Here is a 22,481-nt window from a genome sequence, read left to right as displayed (position 1 = left end):
ACTTGAACTTGCCAAGAACACTTCTCCCTCAAGGCCTTTGTCCTTTTTTTCTCTGTCTACCTCAAACACTCTTTCCCCTAATGCCAATGTGACTTGTTTCCCACCTCCTTCAGGTCTCTACTCAAATACCATCTTTACTGGGGGGACTCCCCTGACTACTAGATAAAAAATAGCTACTTTTCTTCACTATGGCCCTTCCACCCTTTTTCTCCAAAGTGCTATGACCATGTGTATATTACATATTTACGTATTAGCTTATTGTCCATTTTTATCTTAGAATATAAGCTCCAAGACAGCAGGAACTTAATCTATTTTGTTCACTGCTGTTTCTCTAGTATCTAGAATATGGCCTAACACATGGTAAGGCACTTAATAGGTATTTATTGGAGAAATAAATATGTTCACAGAAGATGTATTAAAACTTTTTTGTCTGTATAATTTTACCCAAAACCTGAAGATGACAAAAGACCTATAGCATGAATAATTTAGAGTGTGGAGAACTCATTTAGTAAAAGGTAGAAATAACTTCTCAGAGTGTCAGGTCAGTTTCCCAGGGAATAAACTATCCCTTTACTGGTATTTTCCTATAAACACTACAAAACATTAATGTAAACATATAAACAAATCTTTCTTATACTATTAGATACATAATCCACTTATTGGGCATCAACTTACGTTTTAAAACATGGATCACCAGACATCAGTTGCATACTGATCAAAACCTAAACATAAAAAAGAAATACCATGATTATAAAAAATTATAAAATGCTTCCTCCACAGCACCTAGTCCAATATTTTCTATTGGGAAAGCACTGAATAAAATGATTGTTGAATTGGGTTATATCCATGAGAGGCTAAGGTAGGAGGACTGCTTGAGCCCAGGAGTTTGGGGTTATAGCGAGCTGTGATAATGCCACTGCACTCCCGCCTAGGCAACAGAGCAAGACTCTATCACTATATAAAAAAAAAAAGAATTGGGCTATATTCAATATTAAATTACTGCTTCATATAGATTAAAATCATTTTAACACTAAAAAACCTCAAAATTGCAAAAATCAGAATGGAAATGATAGAAAAAAAAACAGTAATAATAATTCACCAGTAATAATACTGTGGGTGTGTGGCTGTGCTAATCTATTTGTCTTTACTCCCAAATTCCTATGGTGCCTAAGTGTCTGGTAATGTTTTCCTTCAAGCTGCCAGGTTGATGCTTCAAAGGATGCTGGCTGGTGGGTTCTAAGAGTAGAAAGCTTTTGGCCTTTGTTCCAGCTTTAGATCAGAATTTAAAGCTCTTAAAAAAAAAAAAAATCTTGAGATAAGGTCTTGCTCTGCCACCCAAGCTGAAGTGCGGTGGTGCTATCATAGCTCACTGAAGTCTTGAACTCCTGGGCTCATGATCCTCCTGTCTCAGCCTTCGAGTAGCTGGGACTATAGGTGCATGCCATGCCTGGCTAATTCTGTTCTTTCTTTCTTTTTCTTTTTTTTTTTTTTGTAGAGATGGGGTCTTGCTTATGTTGCCCATGCTGATCTTGAAACTCTTGGCCTCAAGTGATCCTACTGCCTTGGCCTCCCAAAGTGCTAGCATTATAGGTGTGAGCCACTCTGTGCCCAGCCTGGATTTAAAGCTTTTCTAATACTTTCTGAGATGCTGCTATTCTCTCGTTGCTGACTACCTTTAACAGTCAGTCATAGGACCTCTTTATGTTCTATGGGAATAATAATGATAATGGTTAATAGCAACAACATTAACAACAATCATGATTTGAGAATTCATTATGTGCCAGGCATAAGCTAAGTGTTTAATATGCATTATTTCCTTGAATTTTCAATATTCCTATAAGAGAGCAATATTTTAATTTTAACTTCAGGGTGATTAAGTGATATTTTAAAAACTAGATAACTAGTAAAGGGAAGAGCTGAGATGTGAACCCAAGGCTGCGTATACCAAAATTCTTAGTCTTAATAAATAAAAGGATATGTATATTGTTGTATGCTCTTCAGCTAATGGCTGACATGTATCTTATATAACCTTATTTCACTCCTATCTCCTCACCCCAGCACCTCCATGATTTTTCTTTTTCTCTTTAAATGCCAAATCTATCCTGCTGCACCGATTTCCTTATCATTTCTTCCTTCTTAGAACCCTGAGGTCTGCTTTCTAACTCCATCAAAACTGCACTCTTGTGTATCATGGATGTCTCAAAAAGAGATGGAGATGGCACATACAGCTTTTAAGGAACTGAACAGTGAAGTAGAACAGGGATGTGGGGCAGTAGTTGGAGAAGATGAGAAGTTGGTTTTTGTCTTTTTTTTAAAAAATATAAATACGGGAGATAGTGGAGCTGTTTCTTTATATGTTGATGAGGATGGTTCATTTGAGGTAGAGATGATGAGAGGAGGAGATAATCCAAGGGGCAAAGCTCTTGGTTAGGCAAGTTTTGGATTCCAGAAGCCAAGAGGAAGGACTGACATCTGTCAGGAAAGGGGTTATGCCATCCATTTTAACAGGAGACAAAAAGGATAAGGCTGGAGAGGCAGGTAAATTCTGTGATGGGAGGACGAGGGAATCTGAGTTTAATGGCTTCTGTTTTCTCAGTAGGATAAGGCAAGGCCAGTATCTTAGAGCAAGAATAGTGTGTCGAGATATAAGGAGAAAAAAGGTATGAGACAGAATATCTAAAATTGAGAAAGGAAGCTTAAGAAGGAAGTAGAGTATGATTGCCAGATGGCAGTGAGCATGGCTTCAGTAATGCCATCTAGTCTGGTTGTGTGATTTTCTTCAGCAATGCTTAGCATGCAAGGGTAGATGTTTAATAGCTGAGTTCAACAACAGTTGGAGATTATTCAGACAATGCAGGGAGACAGGGACAGAGGAGCCACGAGTATGTATGTATGTATGTATGTATGTATGTACGTATGTATGTATGAGATGAGGTTCTCACTATGTTGCCCAGACTGGTCTTGAACTCCTGGCCTCACGGACCATGAAATTTAAGCTGGATAAAGAGGGAAGTGGAAGCAAGTCAGGGCTGATGGATAGTGGGAAAGCGGAAGGTTAAACTCAGCTAAGTGAGTTGGAGACTAAGAGGACTGGAAACATAAGAGATAGTGGTAGGAGGAAGAAAACTTTAAATTGAAATTTTGGAAGGGGTGAAGTTTCTAGGGGTAAAAAGGTCTAGACTCTAGAGTATGACCATGGCAGTAGGAACTGAGATGAGGAGAAGGAAAATGTTGCTGGAGATAGGGAGTTTAAGGAACTGAGAAGCCTTAGGCTCGTAGAAGATCAGCTATCAGGAGAGAAAATATAAATAAGATAGTCCACAAGGCTAGCTTGCCTGCACAGATGATGAAGCCACTGAAAAATGATGATGAATATAGAGAAAAACTGTGAGCCTGAGTCAGGAGCTAGGTCATCAATGGACAGGAGAGAGAAGGTACCTAAGGGTCAGGAGATGGCAGGGATTAGGAAGTGACAGAGTGTTATCACTGAATGGTGTGACCTTCAAAAGAGTACGTTTTTTTGTAGGATAAAGTGGGAGTGATGGTGTGGAAGAATGAATGGGACACCAGAAGGAAACTACTCCATGAGTTGGCTCTTAGAAATGTAAGGGTCTGAAATTAAAAAGTTATTTCAATTTCCAATGAAAACACTGTCATTCAGAGAAGAATTATCCATATTTTATATAAGAAATATGAGGAAACAAGACCACTGACCAGGCAGAAGATATGCACTGTGGTCCCAGCTCTGCCACTGACTACTTTTGTGAGATACTTTAGTCTCCGCTCTTCATCTATAAAATGTGAATAACAATCTATCCCCATCTATCTAACCCTGTTCATCTCGTGGAGACATGGGCAAGTACTTTGAAAACTTTTTAGGGTTATAAAACCACAAAACTCTACAATCAACATGATGTGTACAGAAGTTTATACTATGATACTTTTCTAATTTCTTCCCTGTCTTCTTTCACCATTTTCCTTCCCATACCAACTCACTGTCCCACCTTTCTTTCCAGCGCTAAATTTGTGTGAGGGCTACAAAAACCACTTTATGCACTGGACTGCATGTATAATAACCATTTTATACAGTTTCATATGTTCAGAGCTTAAGATTTGCTGCAAATGAAGTTTGAAAACTGTGGGGTATAAGGTAATTCTTTTCTTCACTAACTTTTGAACATCCAGTTTTTATTCAGAATTATTTTCCTTTCTTATTAGATAACTTACCATCATGGGGTAACCTAACTGAAACACTGCAAAAGGTTTATCCAGTGGGGTTTCCTGGGTACAAAGTGCTTTACAAATATTTTCACAACTAATCTAATACTATAATTAACTCTATGAAGTATATATTCGCTCTCATTACTAGAGTACATGGCTCCTGATGGTACTTGGAAAAAGCCGGGCAGATGCCCAGTGGTGGGTTCCATCTGTCACTTCACTACAAGAGAAACCAGTGGCTTTTGTGTACCTATCACAGTTATTCTGTTGATCTCCTTACAGGAGCTATAAATATTTTAAGGTATTCATTAATTCATCACGCTCCTTCTTCCCAATAAGCTCTTATGTTATAGTGGTATATGTATTCCCTGAATGTTCAAAACACCAAAGAAAAACACCTTAGGACCATGAAGGTGGACATCTGTTACTTTTCCCTGTTTTTGTGATTTAGATGGGGTTTTTCCCTAGGTGATAAATACTTCAGTGGTGTGGCCAGTTTATGATATCAGTATTGATTCACACCTTGTACTTAACAATATACACATATGCTTATTTAAAGGCAGATAAGCATATTTCTTGACAAGTAAATCCTGAAACGTGCTTACTTTAAGAATGGAATTATCCTGTCTTGTATTTTTGGTATCATAGCCTTCCAGTAAACAGCGGCGAGTGGTATTTCCTGATCCAGCAAACTCTGCCAGGTTTAGATCTGCAAAGCCCAGCTATGAAAAGAAAGAGAATTATATTAATAGACTAACTAATAGGCTTCTATCATATGCTCCCTAAAATACACATTCTACCCATACCCTAGACAGGTTTTCTCCAACTTCATTTATTTGCAATTTTTGACATCTTAATACCTGTTCTGTTATTTGCTTTGTGTTTTTAAATTTGTTCACCTTTTATATGAATTTATTACCTATTCTGTTCTTGTCTTTAGCAACAGAATCTTTGAAATCAGATTTGATGTGGAAACTATATTTTTTCTGTATACATTATAAAGTGTATATTACTGTTGAAGTAAAAATAATGTATATCAAAGAGCTAAAATCATTGCAAGTAGCAGTGGTATTCACACCTGGGAGAAATACTAGCAAACCAATCGTGATAATTGGCATACACATAGAGAAGAATGATCAGGCTCTCTCTCTATTCTGGGTCTGGCTCTATGCCAAGTTAACCACTGGTAAAGACAGACAGTTGCAGCTATTAAGTTTTCACTCCCCATGCAAGAACTAGAGTGGCTTCAGTGAATCACTTATTTTCTTTGGTACCAGTGCCTTCTCTTTCACTACCCTCCACATTTGCTTTGCTGATCATCCTTGAACTGAATCTCTCTTCATGAAGCCTAATTCTTCCCTATCTCAGAGCTCTGCCCCACATCAACCCTCTCTGCTGCTGGGCAGAAGTTCAGCTCAGACCTACTACTCCTGGTTATTACTGCCCAGGTTCAGTTTCCATTTTCTGCACCTGCCAGTTGCCCTACAGTCTTTCCTCTGATGTTGTTCAACCCTGCTTCTCATTTCCAAGCAGTACAACAAATCAACACCATTATTATTTTTTGAGCAAGCTGAGTCTATATGCCTAAGTGTATATACAGTCTTTTTATTAACAACAAAAAATGGATTGAGCTTACAATTTATTAAGCATATTTGCATAAATATATAATAAAAAGTATTATACATTTCAAAAACTGCTCTGATTCTAAGTTGTTTGCTTTAAGGTTTTAAAACACACAGTGGGCACATATAAATGGCATTCGAGATGAAGTTTTTAATTGCAGGCTGGAGCATTATTTTAATAGCTTTTAATTGGTACAAAAAGAATGAAGAATAAGAACTCAGCAGTTGAAGGGCCACAAGCCCCAAATGCAATAAGTCAGACACACATCAAGCAACAGTAACATCCACCTAATTTTCACATGGTTACTCTAGCCTTATTGCCTCTCTTGGAAGGGAAAAAGATCAGCAGAAAAAGCCTGGATATGTTCAGGATAGAACCATATCCAACTGGGCATGTGAAGACTCACATGACAGATCACACATTATCAGTGCACCCTATTTCATACTCATCCTTCTCTTTGACCCTCCGACACTGCTTTCTAATCCTCACTCTCAGCTGATGACCTTTCTTCCTATTTCAACTGGAAAATAAAAGCAATTAAAAGAGCACTTAACTTCCATAAGCTTTTACGGCCAGTGACATCTTCTCACCTACCTGCATCTGTGCCCACATATTTGCTTTTCCACTTACAGTACTGTCTGAGGCCAATGGCTCTCCTCTTGCCCACTCAAGCTAACCACTTCAGTTATTCTTTCAGCTCTTGTACATTCTAAAATTTCCCCTCTTTGCTGGATCATTCCCCACAGCACATAAACATGCTGGATTTTCTCCTACTTTAATGAACCAAAGAAAACAAAACAAAACCTCACCCCGTATCTCTCTCCAGGCTATTGAACCATTTTTCTGGCCCTCCTTATAGCAAAACTTCTTAAAAGAGCTTTTTTTTTTTTTAAATTTAATTTAATTTTAAGTTCAGGGTTGCATGTGCAGGACGTGTAGGTTTGTCACATAGGTAAACGTGTGCCATGACTTACTGCACCTATCAACCTATTGCCTAGGTATTATGCCCAGCATGCATTTGCTATTTTTCCTGATGCTTTTGTTCCCTACGCCCCCTTCTGACAGGCCCAAGTGTGTGCTGATCCCCTCCCTGTGTTCACGTTATCACATTGTTCAGCTCCCACTTATAAGTGAGAACATGCAGTGTTTGGTCTTTGTTCTTGCATCAGTTTGCTGAGGAGAATGGATTCCAGCTCCAGCCATGTCCCTGAAAGGACATGATCTCATTCCTCTTGAAAAAGTTTTCTATGTGGTCTTCTATTCCTCTGTCCCCTGTCCCTGGCTATCTGGCCAACTTCATTTCCTCCCTTTCCTCATTTACTCTGGCAGCCACAATGTCCTGTTTCTTGAAAATGCCAAGATCACTTCAAGGCCTTCTGCACTTACTGCTCTTTTGCTGGAAATGCTGTCTCTTAGATTTCCTTAGAGCTTTCTCTGTTACTCCATTCAGGTCAATGTTCAAAAGTCATCTCTCTAAAGGGGCCTTCCCTGACCATCCTATATCACATCGCTCTTCCGTCCCTTATCCGAGAGTTACCGTCTTCCACCCCTTACCTGCTCTATTTTTCTCCTTAGTAGTTATCACATCATGTGCACACATATTTCATATTTGCTTATTGTCTGTCCCTCTAACAACCCCCACTCCCATTAGCATGTAAGCTCCACAAATGCAGGGGGTTTTGTCTATCTGGTTCACTGCTCTATCTCCAGTACTTAGAATAGTACCAAGAACAATGCCTGCACTTAATACATATTTGTTGAATAAAAGAATAGCCCATCTACTGTTGTAATGCTGATATATTACAATGTCAATAAGTTAAAAAGGGGAGAATCTGATCAGTGCCTCTTATGACTGCATGTTTATGTTCCCCCAAAATTGATATGTTGAAATCCTAACCCCTAAAAGAGTGGTATTAGGTGGCAGGACCTCTAGGGGATAATTAGGACATGAGAGTGAAGTCCTCAAGAATGAATAAATGCTCTTTTAAAAGCCATATGAGAGCTTGGTTCCTTTTTCTCTGCTCTCTGCCATTTGAGGACACCATGAGATGACAGCCATCTGCAAAGCAGAAAGCAGGCCCTTACCAGACTGGATCCACCAGCACCTTTTCTTGGACTTCCCAGCCTCCAGAACTGTGAGAAATAAATGTTTAAATCACCTACTCTATGGTAATTTGCTATAGCATCCCAAACTAAGACAGCCCCTATTAAGAAAATATACTAAAAGGTGAGGCATGTCAATGTGATGTTTTAGGCTGAAAGTTACTAATGAGTGAGGTCAATATTACCAAGCATCTTTTATATGACAGGCCCAGTTGTAGACCACTAGGTAACAGTGATCAACAGGACACCTACTCTGCCTTTAAAGAGCTTATATTATAGTGAGGAACCAGAAAGTCTACGTTTCCTTATGATTTTTTCTTTGTATCACTGAGTAACTGTCTCATGAAATAGCATGTATACATAAACATTGGCTGTTTTTCACAGATATTAATTATTCATGAAATAATCTTCAGCATCTACATTTCATGTAACATGGAAGTCATTCCTACTCTTATAGTTTAATAGGGGAGGATAGAGAAGTGAACAAATTCCTCAATGCAGTGTGGAAGTGCTGTGATTGAGGAAGACACAGTTACAAGAGAGGAAAAGAAAAGTTCTCAGCGGGGAGGGATGACTAAGATGAGTCTTTAATGAGATACATGAGTCAACAGGATAAGAGGAGGGAGAAATATAAGGCATGGCAGGAAAAAACATCAAGTTACAAAGCAAAAGGCTAAGATAGCATGGGCTACTTGAGGAAGTTTATGAGGATGGTACGTGTGAGGTATAAGGATGAGTATATGAGTGTGTGTGTGTGTGTGTGTGTTTGTGTGTGTGTATGTGTGTTCACGTGCAAATGACAGTAGAGATGACAAGATGTGTCTTACCTGCCAGGTTAAAAAAATTTTCGTTTTCCTTTATAAGCAATGAATAGCTATTCATCATGTTTTAATTTTAGAAAGATTACTTTGGCAACAATATGGAGGATGGGGGAGACAATAGAGGCAGAGAGACTAGATAGAAGACCAGTGCAGGCTGTAAATAAAAAATAATGAAGGCATCACCTGAGGCAGTGGCCTTGGGAATGGAGAGAAGGTATGGTTTCAAGAGGTTTTTAGAGGGGAAAAATCAAGAGGCTTGGTCAACTACAGCAGACCTTGTTATCTGAGCCCACAATCAATGCCCTGCTATTCCTTGATAGCAAAGCCTTGATTTATTTTATTATTTATTGAATGATTGATTGATTGAGACAGGGTCTCACCATGTTGTCCAGGATGGTCACCAATGCCTAGGCTCAAGTGATCCTCCCAACTTGGCCTTCCAAAGTGCTGGGATTACAGGCATAAGCTACCATTCCCAGCCTCAAAACTCTGGTTTTATTTAGGTGTCCAGTCTCAGTTCATCCACGTGCACAAGGAAGGAAACCCAAACCCTAGCTCATTGTTAGATTGTGATTAGTTTAAGCTAACCATGACAATCCATTCTTATTGCCCACAACTAGTTTAGGGTGGGCATATAATCCAGTTCTGGCCAATGAAAGGTACAGGCAAATCCTCTGAGGGTCATCTAGGAAACGTTTCCTCACTCAAAAAAATATAATACAGTGGGAAGTAGCTGGATTTTGTGAATGTGTTGAATTAAACTTAAGCAGCCAGCCACCTGGTGTCCAGGAAGGAAGTGGGCCAGGAACAAAGTCATCACATAGAAAATGGCAGAATGAAAAGAGAAAAATAATATGGGTTCTTGATGATGTTCTTCAGTCAGTGGATTAACCAGTTCTGGAATGAGTCTATCTCACATCTCCTTGTTTTGTAACATTAAAAAAAATCTTTAGTTGAGGAAGGTTTTCTATTACTTTAACAAAGAACATCCTGACATTGCAACCAATTAGATTTAGGTTGTTTAGTAGATATGGAGGTTAAAACTAGTGTACAGGGGCCAGGCATGGTGGTTCATGCCTGTAATCCCAGTACTTTGGGAGGCCAAGACAGGAGGATCACTTGAGGCGAGGAGTTCGAGACCAGCCTGGGTAATATAGCAAGACCTCATCTCTACAAAAACAAATAACAAACTTAAAAAAGTTAGGAAAAAAAAGACTAGTGTACAATCTCTTGGTTCAGGTGACTGGATTGACAGAGGTACCATTCACAGAGACTGCAAATAAAAAAGGACTGTGAGTTTCTGGTAGTGTTGTTACTAATTCCTTCTAGTCAGCAAAAAGGTGAGCACATTCACTAGTAATTCCACATAGCTAGTAAAAGTAAAAACCAGCAGTACTGACTATGTTTATACAGAGTGCTAAGACAGCATAAAGGAGGGGTCCTCTTACAGTGGGGGAGGTGGGCCTGGCAACACTTCCCAGGTGAGACCCTTTGAATTATCACCTGCTATGGCTTAATGTAAACCAGAGATCATCCTCTAGCAGGGAGGCTGAATCTAAAGAATAATATCCCATAATCAGCATTTAGAAATAATATGCCTATAATTTACTGTTAGATCCAACTTTCAATCTCCAAGTTGCTTTATATAAAAAGAGCCAAGCTTGAACAGATATTAGAAGAGTAAACCATTTAATTTTTAAGCCTATAAATAGCAATAAGCAACATTTCATGTTCCAAAACAGTTAAAGAACATCTGCTTACCTTTGCATAAGCTTTTCCACCTTTTAATTCCTGCCAGAGACAGAAAACACTATAAGGATATCATATAATTAGAGATTTAAAATTAACTATATGTCAAATAATTCTGAAGTAGACATACATATGTTGGCAAATATCATAGATAGTAAATTCTGATGATCTTAAATCTAACAATTTAGACTCCCACAATCCCCCCAAATAACAAGAATTTTTATTTAGCATTTAACTTTAATATAAATGAGACAAATGGTGAGAACATAAGCTAATATTTTGTTTATTTGCTGAAGAAGAAATGGTCAAAAAGGGTTATGGACTCACTGCAAAAACTGAATCATCACAGAAAGGTTAAATTATTTACTCAGTTAAGCACACTAATATAGTATAGAAAGATTTCAACAAGACTTGAAACCACACCCCAGGGACAACCAGCTTTTATGAATCATTGAAGAGTTACTTTATGCATATAAAAGCATACATTTAGTACAGTACAAATCCTCTTACCTAATGTGAACAAGACTGGCCAAAGTGGAAAATAATAAAAAATAATAGATAGATGTCTTTTTTAACTTAAAATATGTAACTGTATATTAATTTGCCATATCTTTAGATTTGTCTTCATACACCTGTAAGAATTAATTGTAAAACACTTAGAACAATACCTAGCATATGGTATGTGTTTGTATACATGTATTTGGTGAATATAAATATGTTAAGAAACAATCTATGATAAACTCCATTATCATTCATGAGTATTTGCTGTTCCTCCCCTTCCCTGCTTTACTGATTCCAGGTGTGGCCATGCCACTAGATCTACCCCATGATGAGGGATCACATTTTTATTAGGTCACTGTCATATTCCTTAATAATGCCCTTCCTTAGGCAAAGAAAACAATTTTTTTTTCCAGATGATCCTTATTTCTGCTAATTCTTTTCTTTGCTCCCCTCTATAGCCAAATTCATCAAAAGACTGATCTATATTTGCTACATCCTATTCTCTATTCAACCCTCTCCAATTGGGCTTTAATCCTTATTTCCCTCTGTAATAGTTCTTTTTCATTTTTTATTTCTTAGATACAGGGTCTCTGTCAACCAGGCTAGAGTGCAGTGGCATGATCATAGCTCACTGAAACCTCAAACTCCCGGGCTCAGGAGTTCCTCCCACCTCAGCCTTCGGAGTAGCTAAAACTACAGGTGCATGCCACCACACCCAGCTATTTTTTTTTTTTTTTTGTAGAGACAGGGTCTCACCATGTTGCCTAGTTTTGTCTTGAACTTCTGGCCTTAAGCAACCCTGACTCCTCAGCCTCCCAAATTGCTGGGATTACAGGTGTGAACCACTGTGCTCAGCCCTCTGCAATAGCTCTTAAGATTACCAAGCCAAGGCTCCCTGTTTTCATCTTATTCAACATCTCAGTAGTAGGTTACAGGGTTGGCCATTCCACCTCCTTTCTTGCATCATTTTCTTCACTAAACTTCCATGGTACCACAATTGCCTGGTTTTATTCCTACCTCACTGGTAACTCCTCACTCTCTTTCCCTGGACCTATTCTTTCATTCAACCTCTGTAGAAAGAATGCTAGTCATATCCCAATTATCCATTCCTCCCCTCCATAGTAACAGAATCCTCTATTTTTAGTTGGGCATCTGGCTGCACAATCATAACCATTTCTATGTTGTAGCTCTATGCCAAAACATAACTACTTCTCCCTTCGACTATCACAAACCACCTAAGTGGTCTCTGCTATTCATCCAACACAGCAGCAAAAGTGATCTTACACAAGACGATGTCTTTCCTTATTAAAATCCTCCAATACTTTCAATTATAATTAGTCTAAACTCTTCATAAGGCCTGACCTGATCTAGTGGATCCAATCCTATTACCAAGAATTTTCCCTCTCTGTTTCCCATGCCACAGTCAGGCTGGTCTTGCCATTTAAACATGCCACACTTGACTGCATGGGGTTCACAGTACTTCTGAATCTGTGGTTTGATATCTTTGATCGGTTTTAGAAGATTCTCAGCCACACTCGTCTCTCCTCCTAGGGCTTATACAGTTAGACCTTTCTACTGTCTCCTACATGTCTTACCTTCTTTCCTGTCTATTCCACCCTTGTTTTCTCTGTGATTTAGGCTGAATATTTTCTTCTGTCTTATTTTCCAATTTACCAATGTTCTCTTCAGTTATGGTAAACCTGCTGTTAAATCCATCTGTTGAGGTTTTCTTTCATTTACTTAGCTTTAAATTTTAGTTAATGCACTTCTCAGTTTTAGAATTTAATTTCCTTTTTTTTTTTTTTTTTTAACAATTTTTAGTTCTCTGATGAAATTCTCTATCTTGTTCACTAATTATAGTTATTATAAAAGTCTGTCTTTGATCTTTCCAAAATCTGTATCTTCTGTGGGTCTCTTTTTATCATATATTTTCCTTTTGATTTCTGGTCATGCAGTCATGTCTCTTCATATGCTTGATAACTGTGTATGAAAACTTGAAGAAATAATTTGAGATTCAGAGTGATGTGATATAGGAAAAGACACATAGTTGCTTTTGGTGAGTAGTAAGGAAGAGGCAGATCACCTTCATTCAAGAAGGGATCCTTTGGAATCCCTTTAGATTGACCCTTCCCTAGACCTTTATATGATTGCCTCTTCTTCAAATGTTACCTTTCAGAGAAGTCTTCACTGACTCCGCCCCAGTTCTCTAAAATAATCTCCTTTGCCCAAGCTATTCTCCATTACCTAATTGTTTCCTACACATAACACTTATCATGACCTCAAATAATCTTATTTGGCTACATGTTTACAGTCTCTGTCTTTCCTATCACACCTCCCCCAACTCCAACCAGAAAGTAAAGTCTTTGGGGGCAGGAACTCATTCTAGTTCACCACTGTCCCCCCAGTACCTGGAATAGTAGCTGTTGACTGGTCACTGATTACTTCCCTGTGTCCTAGGCAACAAAGCACACTATCAAACTTTTTAATCTTTGTCAACTTTATAGGTAAAAAATGGTATCTTATTTGTAATTTTAATTTGTGTCAGATTGAGTATTTTTTATGTTTAAAAGCTATTTACAGCATCATGATAGAGACTGCATCTTTATCTGATTCAGGACATAGAACTAGTGTGGAAAAGAACAAGGCCTGAGGCTCTTGCTTTCATTCTAAATTTTTCTTCTCTATTTAATTTTTGACCATTATATGTATTATTTTGGTAAGTATAACATATGCACACACACACACACAAAGTTGAACCATTTTTTTTAGATTATTGGTAATTTGCTTCAACCTAATATTGGGAAAGAAAATATACAGGAAAGAAAACAGACTTGGAATCAGAAAACTCTGTGTTTGAGTCCCTGCTTTGCCATTTATTAACTATGTAAATTTGGGCAAGTAACTTCTCCAAGCCCTGGTTTCCTGAAAATGGAGAAAATGATACCAATTTTCAGGGTTATTAGGTATATTACACATAAAGTTTCTAGAACAATGCCCAACAAAAACCTGGAATTTAACAAATAGTGAATATAGATATATATAGTCCCCAAACTAATACAAATAAGATTAATACTTATATGTATAGTGACAGTGAGATGAAGGTTCTTGAATAATATTTTATTTTTTTTATTTTTTTTTCCATTTATTTTATTGCGTTTTAGGTTTTGGGGTACATGTGAAGAACATGCAAGATTGTTGCATAGGTACACACGTGGCAGTGTGATTTGCTGCCTTCCTCCCCATCACCTACATCTGGCATCTCTTCCCTTGCTATCTCTCCCCAACTCCCCACCCCCCACCGTCCCTTCCCTATTTCCCCCCAACTGACCCCAGTGTGTAGTGCTCCCCTCCCTGTGTCCATGTGTTCTCATTGTAATATTTTAATTTATAACCTCAGATTCTTCATCATATTTGCCATGATAATTTAAATTACTTTAGCAAGTGTGAAGTAAAACTGCATATACAGTTCTAATGATGAAGATAAAGCAGAGCTAAACAAAGCAAGCTGGTGACTATGGAACTAACTATGGTTTCTGAAAGGGAAGAAGTAATAGGCTATTTTTATACCTTCCTCACTGATACTCTGTAGATACAAGGATCTAGGACGCCTGTGGCAGCACTTGCACTCATTTTGCACATGAACGAGAACTTCTTTCTCCAGTGAACACAGTTTGCTTGTACCACCTCCCTGAAGGAAAGAAAAAAAGAGCCAATTAATTAACTATTATTGATGACATGTTAAAAAGCACACCCACACTTTTACTCAAGTCTACAATGCAAAAGTAATGTATTAAAAGCCAGTATTTGTAAACAGTGTAACAGGAATGAAGCAAATTCCTAACAATGTGATCTGAAAATCTTTGGAAGGTTTTAATTATCCACAGGAAACTGGAAAAAAAGTGAATTTACTTATTAATTAAATCAATATAAATTAAGCCGCACCATTCATTCATTCAACACACAACGTACATTCACTTTATATGTTTCACATGTGGTACATGCTAAAAATATAAAGATGAGGACAGGGCTTATATTGACCTTGTAGGGCTTATATTCATAGTTAATGCAAGTGACAGATATATGAACAAATGCTTATTCTAGGAATAAGCAAATCCTTGTTTTAAGATGAACTATTGTCATAGTTTTACTCCAGCCATAACAGCAACATCAGCTACCATTTACTGAGAGCTTACCATATGCTATGAAATCTCCCAACAACCTTGTGAAGTAGCTGGCATTTTCTTCACCTTATTTATTTATTTATTTACTTACTTATTTATTTGAGATGGAGTCTTGTTCTGTTGCCCAGGCTGGAGTGCAATGGCATGATCTTGGCTTACTGCAACCTCTGCCTCCAGGAGTCAGGCAATTCTCCTGCCTCACTCAGCCTCCCAAGTAGCTGGGATTACAGGCAACTGCCATCATGCCAGGCATTTTTTTTTTTTTTTTAGTAGAGACAGGGTTTCGCTATGTTGTCCGGGCTAGTCTCGAACTCCCGACCTCAGGTAATCCACCCGCCTCAGCTTCCCGAAGTGCTGGGATTACAGGTGTGAGCCACTGTGCTCAGCCTCTTCACTTTAAAGATAAGGAAAATGAGGTGTGATGTGAGAAGTGAACTCAAAGTCATTTAAGTAGGAGGTGGTAGAGAAGAATTGTCATTCAAACCAGGCCTGTTTAACTTTAAACTCTACTTGTCCATAAAGGAGAATCTGTATTTTCCCACAATTTTTCTCTTTCAAGCTTCCAGACTTTTGTACATACTGTTCTCTCTGCTATTGTGTGTAGGTACAGGGGTGGGGCTCAGTCTTAGAAAAGGATAACCATTCCTCTAACACAGGAAAGAGAGAAAGATAACAGATGAAATAAAGAGAAAACTAGAGAAAGCAAAAAAGAACAGCAAGAGAGCCCAGGCTGAATAATTCTGATTTTCTTAGGACAGTAATAAGTCATGTTTGTGGAGTGATAGGGACTGGTAAGTGAGTTAAAAATTTAGATAAAGGCTTAGAGACAGGAAAACCGCTGTAGTGAATGTGACAGTCAAACTTATGGCTGCCTCAGGGAATAAAATAGATTTTTATTAGGATCTATTAGTTATTTTTGTTGTTGTTGTTGTTTTTGAGACAAGGTTTCACTGTCGCCCAGGCTAGAGTAGTGGTGCGGTCACAACTCACTACAGCCTTGACCTCTTTAGCCTCCCAAGTAGCTGGGATCATAGGCATGTAACACCACACTCAACTAATTTTTTTTTTTTTATTTTTGGTAAAGTTGGGTCTCCCTATGTTACCCAGGCTGGTCTCAAACTCCTGGGCTCAAGCCATCCTCCTGTCTCAGCCTCCCAAAGAGCAAGGATTATGGGTGTGAGCCACCTGGCCTGCTTTTTCTAATTTCTCCATCAATACACAGGAATCCAAGAACAGGAATTACAAAAGACAAAACAAAGCAAAACACCATAATTTAAAAACCAAGTATGCATTTGTGTGTGGTATGTGCATGTGTGTTTACTTTTAGATACTAAACAGACACAGGAATGGGAAAGGAGGATATGCATTTTACCATTGGTTCCACGATGATAACTTTGGCCATTTTTTTTTCCTTAGGAACCCTTAAGTGATTTAATGAATCATGATATTAAGAGTGTATCTAGGCCGGGCGCGGTGGCTCAAGCCTGTAATCCCAGCACTGTGGGAGGCCGAGGTGGGTGGATCACGAGGTCAAGAGATCGAGACCATCCTGGTCAACATGGTGAAACCCCGTCTCTACTAAAAATACAAAAAATTAGCTGGGCATGGTGGCGCATGCCTGTAATCCCAGCGACTCAGGAGGCTGGGGCAGGAGAATTGCCTGAACCCGGGAGGCGGAGGTTGCGGTGAGCCGAGATCGCGCCATTGCACTCCAGCCTGGGTAACAAGAGTGAAACACTGTCAAAAAAAAAAAAAAAAAAACAAAAAGAGTGTATCTGTGGATTCATAGCAGAGTCTCCCTTGAAATCCAGGCAGGGTGTAATTTATTAGTACAGTCACAATACCAATTGTGAGATGAGTGTTGTTTGACAAAGGATGGACCTGGAGGTAGTTGTCAGGCAGCCGGAGGACTCCTTGGTAAGGAGGGCAGTTGCTAACCTGTACACTCAAAAATAAATACATTTAAAAAACAGTGAATAGCAATAAAAATAAGTAAGAAAAATCCAGATTTTTTTTTTTTTTTTTTTTTCAGTCCCCAGTGTCTAAAAGGTGCCTGGATCATGATAGATACCTAATGGATATTTGTTATGGACTAAAAATAGATTGCTCTTTGGGATTTTTTTTGACACAAGGTCTTGCTCTGTCACCCAGGCTGGAATGCAGCAGTACAATCTTGGCTCACTGCAACCTCTGCCTCCCGGGCTCAAGCAATTCCCATGCCTCAGCCTCTCAAATAGTAGCTGGGATTACAAGTGTGCACCACCACACCTGGCTAATTTTTGTATTTTTGCAGAGATGTGGCTTCACCATATTGGTCAGGCTGGTCTCAAACTCCTGGCCTCAAGCGATCTGGCCACCTTAGTCTCTCAAATTGCTAGGATTATAGGCATGAGCCACTGCACTCAGCCTAGAATTTTTTATTATTGCTTCTCTCCCAACATCTCTTGGCCTCAAGACTTGCTGGAGGCATCAGCTATGGTCTCCGGAGTTCCTAACAAGGAGATAGAGATAGAAACAATGACGTCCTGAACCCTTCAGGGTTCACTGAGCTTCAAGGTGCTTGGTTGTTCTTGTCACTGAGACCACTGATACATCATCAGATATCAAGAAACAACATTTAAAATAAAACTATTTTACTTTCATTACAACATTATATACAAATTTCTAGTTAAACATGGCAGGTTGAGTGCATATATTAGCCTCTGCTCCCTCCCAAAACCTACTAAATAAAAACAAGCAATGTATTATCTTACAGGGATGAGGAAAACTAGAGACAAAAATAAGTGGCCAGGGACAGACAGACAAGTGATAACTAATTTAGCATACTGAGGAAATTTGAACCTTATGCTGGTAATAGTAAAAGCCAAGAGTAAGAAACTTAAACAGGCTTTGAAGTCGAATGAAGGAGGGACAAGGCAGAGGACTGATCAAAAACTGTTTCAGAAATAGTCAGATTGCAGGCCTCTCCTTCCCTGATTCCTGCAGACGACTGAGATGTATTTTCCTGACAAGGTGAAACGGAAGGATGCTCTGGACAGCCTAAAGTGAGGGCAGGTATTAGAAACAGCAAGCGCAAAGGCATGTTGGCTAGGGTAATGAAAGATGACTTAATGCTGAGACTTCCAGCCTTCCCCAAACCTGGCTTCTCACAATGCCAGAACCTGTTCTTCAAGATGTGGGAAGAATATTCTCTGGGGAATCCAACCCAGCTTCAAAGAAAAGATTTCATGAGACGGATTTTGAGGGTTCCCAATGACACAGCCAGCCAAACCAACCTATAATAAAAATCTGAGATGACAGGCACCCCCACATACACAAAGCTCCCAATCAACTTTTAGTGCCTCACAGTTAAATATGAGCAGATAAGTGAGGAAAGTCTTTTAATATGAGAGAGACCAAAATGAAAGAAAAAACTAACTTGGCTGGTTGCAGGGGCTCATGCCTGTATTCCCAGCACTTTGGGAGGCTGAGGTGGGAGGGTTGCTTGAGCCAGGAGTTTGAGACCAGCCTGGGCAACAACAGGATACCCTGTTTCAACAAAAAATTTAAAACTTAGCTGGATATGGTGGTGCGCGCCTGTAGTCCCAGTTACTCGGGAGGTTGAGGCAGGAGGATCACTTGAGTCTAAGAGTTCAAGGCTGCAGTGAGCCCTGAGCGTGCCATTGTACTCTAGCCTGGGTGACAGAGCAAGACTCAGTCTTTGAAAAAAAAAAAAAAGAGAGGCAAAATAGCAACTTGAACAAAACAGAGCATGTGCTTGAAGAAGAAAAAATAATCTGAGAGATAAAAAAAAAAAAAAGAAACTGCATCTACTGTACAGGAATAGGATGCTATGTTTTTTAAAAAAAACATACAGGAAATTAAAAAGTGCTCAAGGAAATCCAAACTACTGGGCTTGATATTTTGTCATTCCAGAGCCACTTTACCCTTCTCTGTGGCCAAGGAGGCCAGTCTTATGAACTACATCAACCAGGCTCCCTTGCCCTCTACCTCCAATTGTGCTAAAGTGACAAACACTGCAAGGATAGAGGGCAGGAGGAGAGGGAAGCTGATGCAGTTATTCTCCTTGCTCCTTTCCTGTTGGTTCACGTGAGAAATAGGGGACTGTGCTTTTCCATAATATGCCTTGTAGCACTTAGACTCTCAATTATTCATATTTATGACTTTGTTAAAATAAAAATAAATTCAAAAACACTGTCAAGTGCTGAATAATCTAAAAATAGGAACAAAAGTATTCCTCCCTTCCTCCCTCCCTTTCCCCTTTCCCTTCCTCCCTCCCTCCCTTCCCTTATCCCTCTCTCCCTTCCTTCCTTTCTTTCTTTTGAGATGGGGTTTTGCTCTGTTGCCCAGGTTGAAGTACAGTGGCATGATTGTCATTTTTCATTTGTCTGTGAAATAAGTGGAATTTCTAGGCAATACTAATTATAGAAATACATCTTAGATTTTTATCTACTTTAAATGCCTTTATAGTGTAGCAGCTTTTAAATGCCTAATTGTATACGTTATCATTTGTACAAACGGAGGGCAGTTTTGGCCTGAGTAATGAAAACCAAAGAAATCAAGTGAACGCTGTATGTGACTGTTTCTTTTAAGAAACAAACCAGACAAGCAGGAAAGAAGTATTTGCAGAAATATTAATCTAGTTTAGTTAGACAGTGGAGGAAGCCAACATTAAGTCTGAAGGGCTTGGGGAAAAAATAAGAGATTAAGAAACTTCAGCACAGCATTATAAATATGGGCAGGTAATTAAAATTACAGTGTAAAATAGAGATAGAGAACTGGTTTTCATACAGGACATGTCTTTAAATCTTAAGGGAAAAAATACACTTCCCACAATTCCATGTGCTCATCCACTTACTATCACTCTGCCTTGAGGTTCAAGCTCCCTGAAGGTGATGATACGAAGGATAATGATGACAGCATTTATTGAGTCCTTATTATTACAGGGATTGTTGTAAATACACATATTAAAAATTACACATATTAACATACTAAATCCTCAAAACAACTCTATGGGAAGGGTACTCCATTTTATAGATAAAGGAACTAAGATACACAGAAATTATGTGACTTATCAAAGGTCACTCAGCAGGAAAAGTTGGAAATGAAATTTGAAGAACTGTCTACAGTGTAGACATTTTCCATCTCCTTACCTCCCAGTTACTTCTCAGTTCCTCTTAATCAGGCTTCTACCCCCCACAATTGAAACTGCTCACCAGTGAGTGAGTAATTGCCAAATCCAAGGGTAGTTTTTTTAGTATCATACTTGACCCTTCTTATACATTCTTAAAATACTCTTTCTCTTTCTACTTCTGTGACTATTCTTTGCAGTTTCTTTTTCCTCTGTCTCCTTAAAGTGTTGATATCCACCAAGCTTCTATCCTTGGCTTTCTTATTTTTTTACTCTTGATGGCCTTAACTATTATCCATGTACTGAGAACTTAAAAATCTAAGTCTTCGGGCTGGGCATGGTGGCTCACACCTATAATCCCAGCACTTTGGAAGACCAAGGCAGGCAGACTGCTTGAGCTCAAGACAGTTCAAGGCCAGCCTGGGCAACATGGCGAAACCCCATCTCTACAAAAAAATATAAAAATTAGTCGAGCATGGTGGCGTACACCTGTAGTCCCAGCTTCTCGGGCAGCTGAGGTGGGAGTGTTGCTTGAGCCCAGGAGGTTGAAGCTATAGTGAGCTGAGATTGCACCACTGCACTCTAGCCTGGGCAACAGAGTGAGGCTCTATTTCAAACAAACAAAACAAAACAAACAAACAAACAAACAAAACTAAGTTGTCTTCTTTAGTCCTCAGATTCATATATCAACATGTTAACTGGTGAACCTATCTAGTAGTCCTGGTCTCTAGGTAAGGGTTTAGGTCTCTGACATGTTTATCATCATACTCCCCACCAGGCTAATAAGTAACCCACCAGCTTGACTAGTCAAATGGTGTGCCCAGGAACATACGTGGCAAAGATTGTCAGTTACTTACCCAATATGCAGTCTCTCTTCTTCCTTAAAAGGAGAACCCTAACTTTACTCAAACAGGCAATATGTCCAGTTAAAAGACTGCATTTTCCCGACCTCCCTTGCAGCTACAGGGTAAGCACGGGATGGAGTACAAGCTAATGAGATATAAATGGAGGTGACTGGGTATAACTTCTGGAAAGGCAGAATAAAAGAGGGACAGTTGAAATGTATCCTTTTACCTTTTCTTCTTTCCTTTGCTGGAAAACTGTCATGATGATTATTAGATTCTCAACAGTCATTTTGGACAATGAGGTTACCCTCAGGAAAAGCCAAGTGATGATGGTGCAGAGCCAGAAAGAAGGTGGGTCTCTAATACATGTAGCCTTGGACTGTATCCCTCCAAACTCCTTATTTTTGGGGACAGAGTCTCACTTTGTCACCCAGGCTGGAGTGTGGTGGTGAGATCTTGGCTCACTGCAACCTCTACCTCTCCAGTTCAAGTCATTTTCCTGTGTTGGCCTCCCGAGTAGTTGGGACTACAGATGTGTGCCACTACGCCCAGCTAATTTTTGCATTTTTTGTAGAGATAGGGCTTCACCATGTTGGCCAGGCTGGTCTCGAACTCCTGGGCTCGTGATCCACCCAACTTGGCCTCTCAAAGTACTGGGATTACAGGTGTGAGCCACTGTCCCTGGCCAAGCCACCATATCTGCCCCAAACTTCTTAAATCTTATTATTTAAAATGCTTATTTTGGGTTTTGTTATATACAGCTGAACTAAATCCTAACTGTCATAGACTAAGTCTTATCATTCCCAAGGAATCTGGAAAGTTCAAATGTTGTTTACATTGTTGTAGGTGATCCAGGAATCCCAGAGTCCTGCTTCCCTCATTTAAGATTAAGTATATGGATGAAATACTTTGGAACCTATTGTACATGTTTTTCATGACCCAGAGAGTCCCACCCAATGACGCCAGAAATAAGCTCCGATTCACTTCCTGGGTAATAAGTCCCTATCCAAACACATGGATACTGCCTCCCAAGTAGTGCTCTGACAAATGTGCTAGGACTCTGAAACAGGTTCTTATCTGAGTAAGAAAGTCAAATAAGCCAAGATGAGATCAAGTTGGGATCAACTAGAGCTGTGCAAAGTGTACTTGTCTATTGATTACCTCATGATGTGCAAACAAAGAATCCTTATTGGAGAAGAAACCCAGAAAAAATGATGAAGGTGGAAAAGAGTATAGCATAACGATAATCATCTGCCAAACACAGCAAACAATAAAGATTTGTTGACCAAATGAATAACTGAAGTCA

At 39.1% G+C, this 22,481-nt stretch overlaps 1 protein-coding gene across 1 annotated transcript in view; it reads right to left on the bottom strand.

Moving 5' to 3' along the window:
- Window positions 1–22,481, bottom strand: part of FAM102B (family with sequence similarity 102 member B) — a 72,062-nt gene that overhangs the window by 21,841 nt on the left and 27,740 nt on the right. The window contains exons 2-5 of the mRNA XM_017499206.2: window positions 14,586–14,706; window positions 10,530–10,559; window positions 4,827–4,943; window positions 676–722 (exon numbers count right to left, since the gene is read on the bottom strand). Of these exons, the coding sequence (XP_017354695.1) occupies window positions 676–722; window positions 4,827–4,943; window positions 10,530–10,559; window positions 14,586–14,706 (315 nt within the window). The remainder of the gene's footprint in view (window positions 1–675; window positions 723–4,826; window positions 4,944–10,529; window positions 10,560–14,585; window positions 14,707–22,481) is intronic.

This window comes from Cebus imitator, unplaced genomic scaffold, assembly GCF_001604975.1.
Source record: "Cebus imitator isolate Cc_AM_T3 unplaced genomic scaffold, Cebus_imitator-1.0 Scaffold256, whole genome shotgun sequence".
NCBI lineage: Eukaryota > Metazoa > Chordata > Mammalia > Primates > Cebidae > Cebus > Cebus imitator.
The sequence above is the reverse complement of the archived record's forward strand: the minus strand, read 5'-3'. Positions and strand labels throughout refer to the sequence as shown.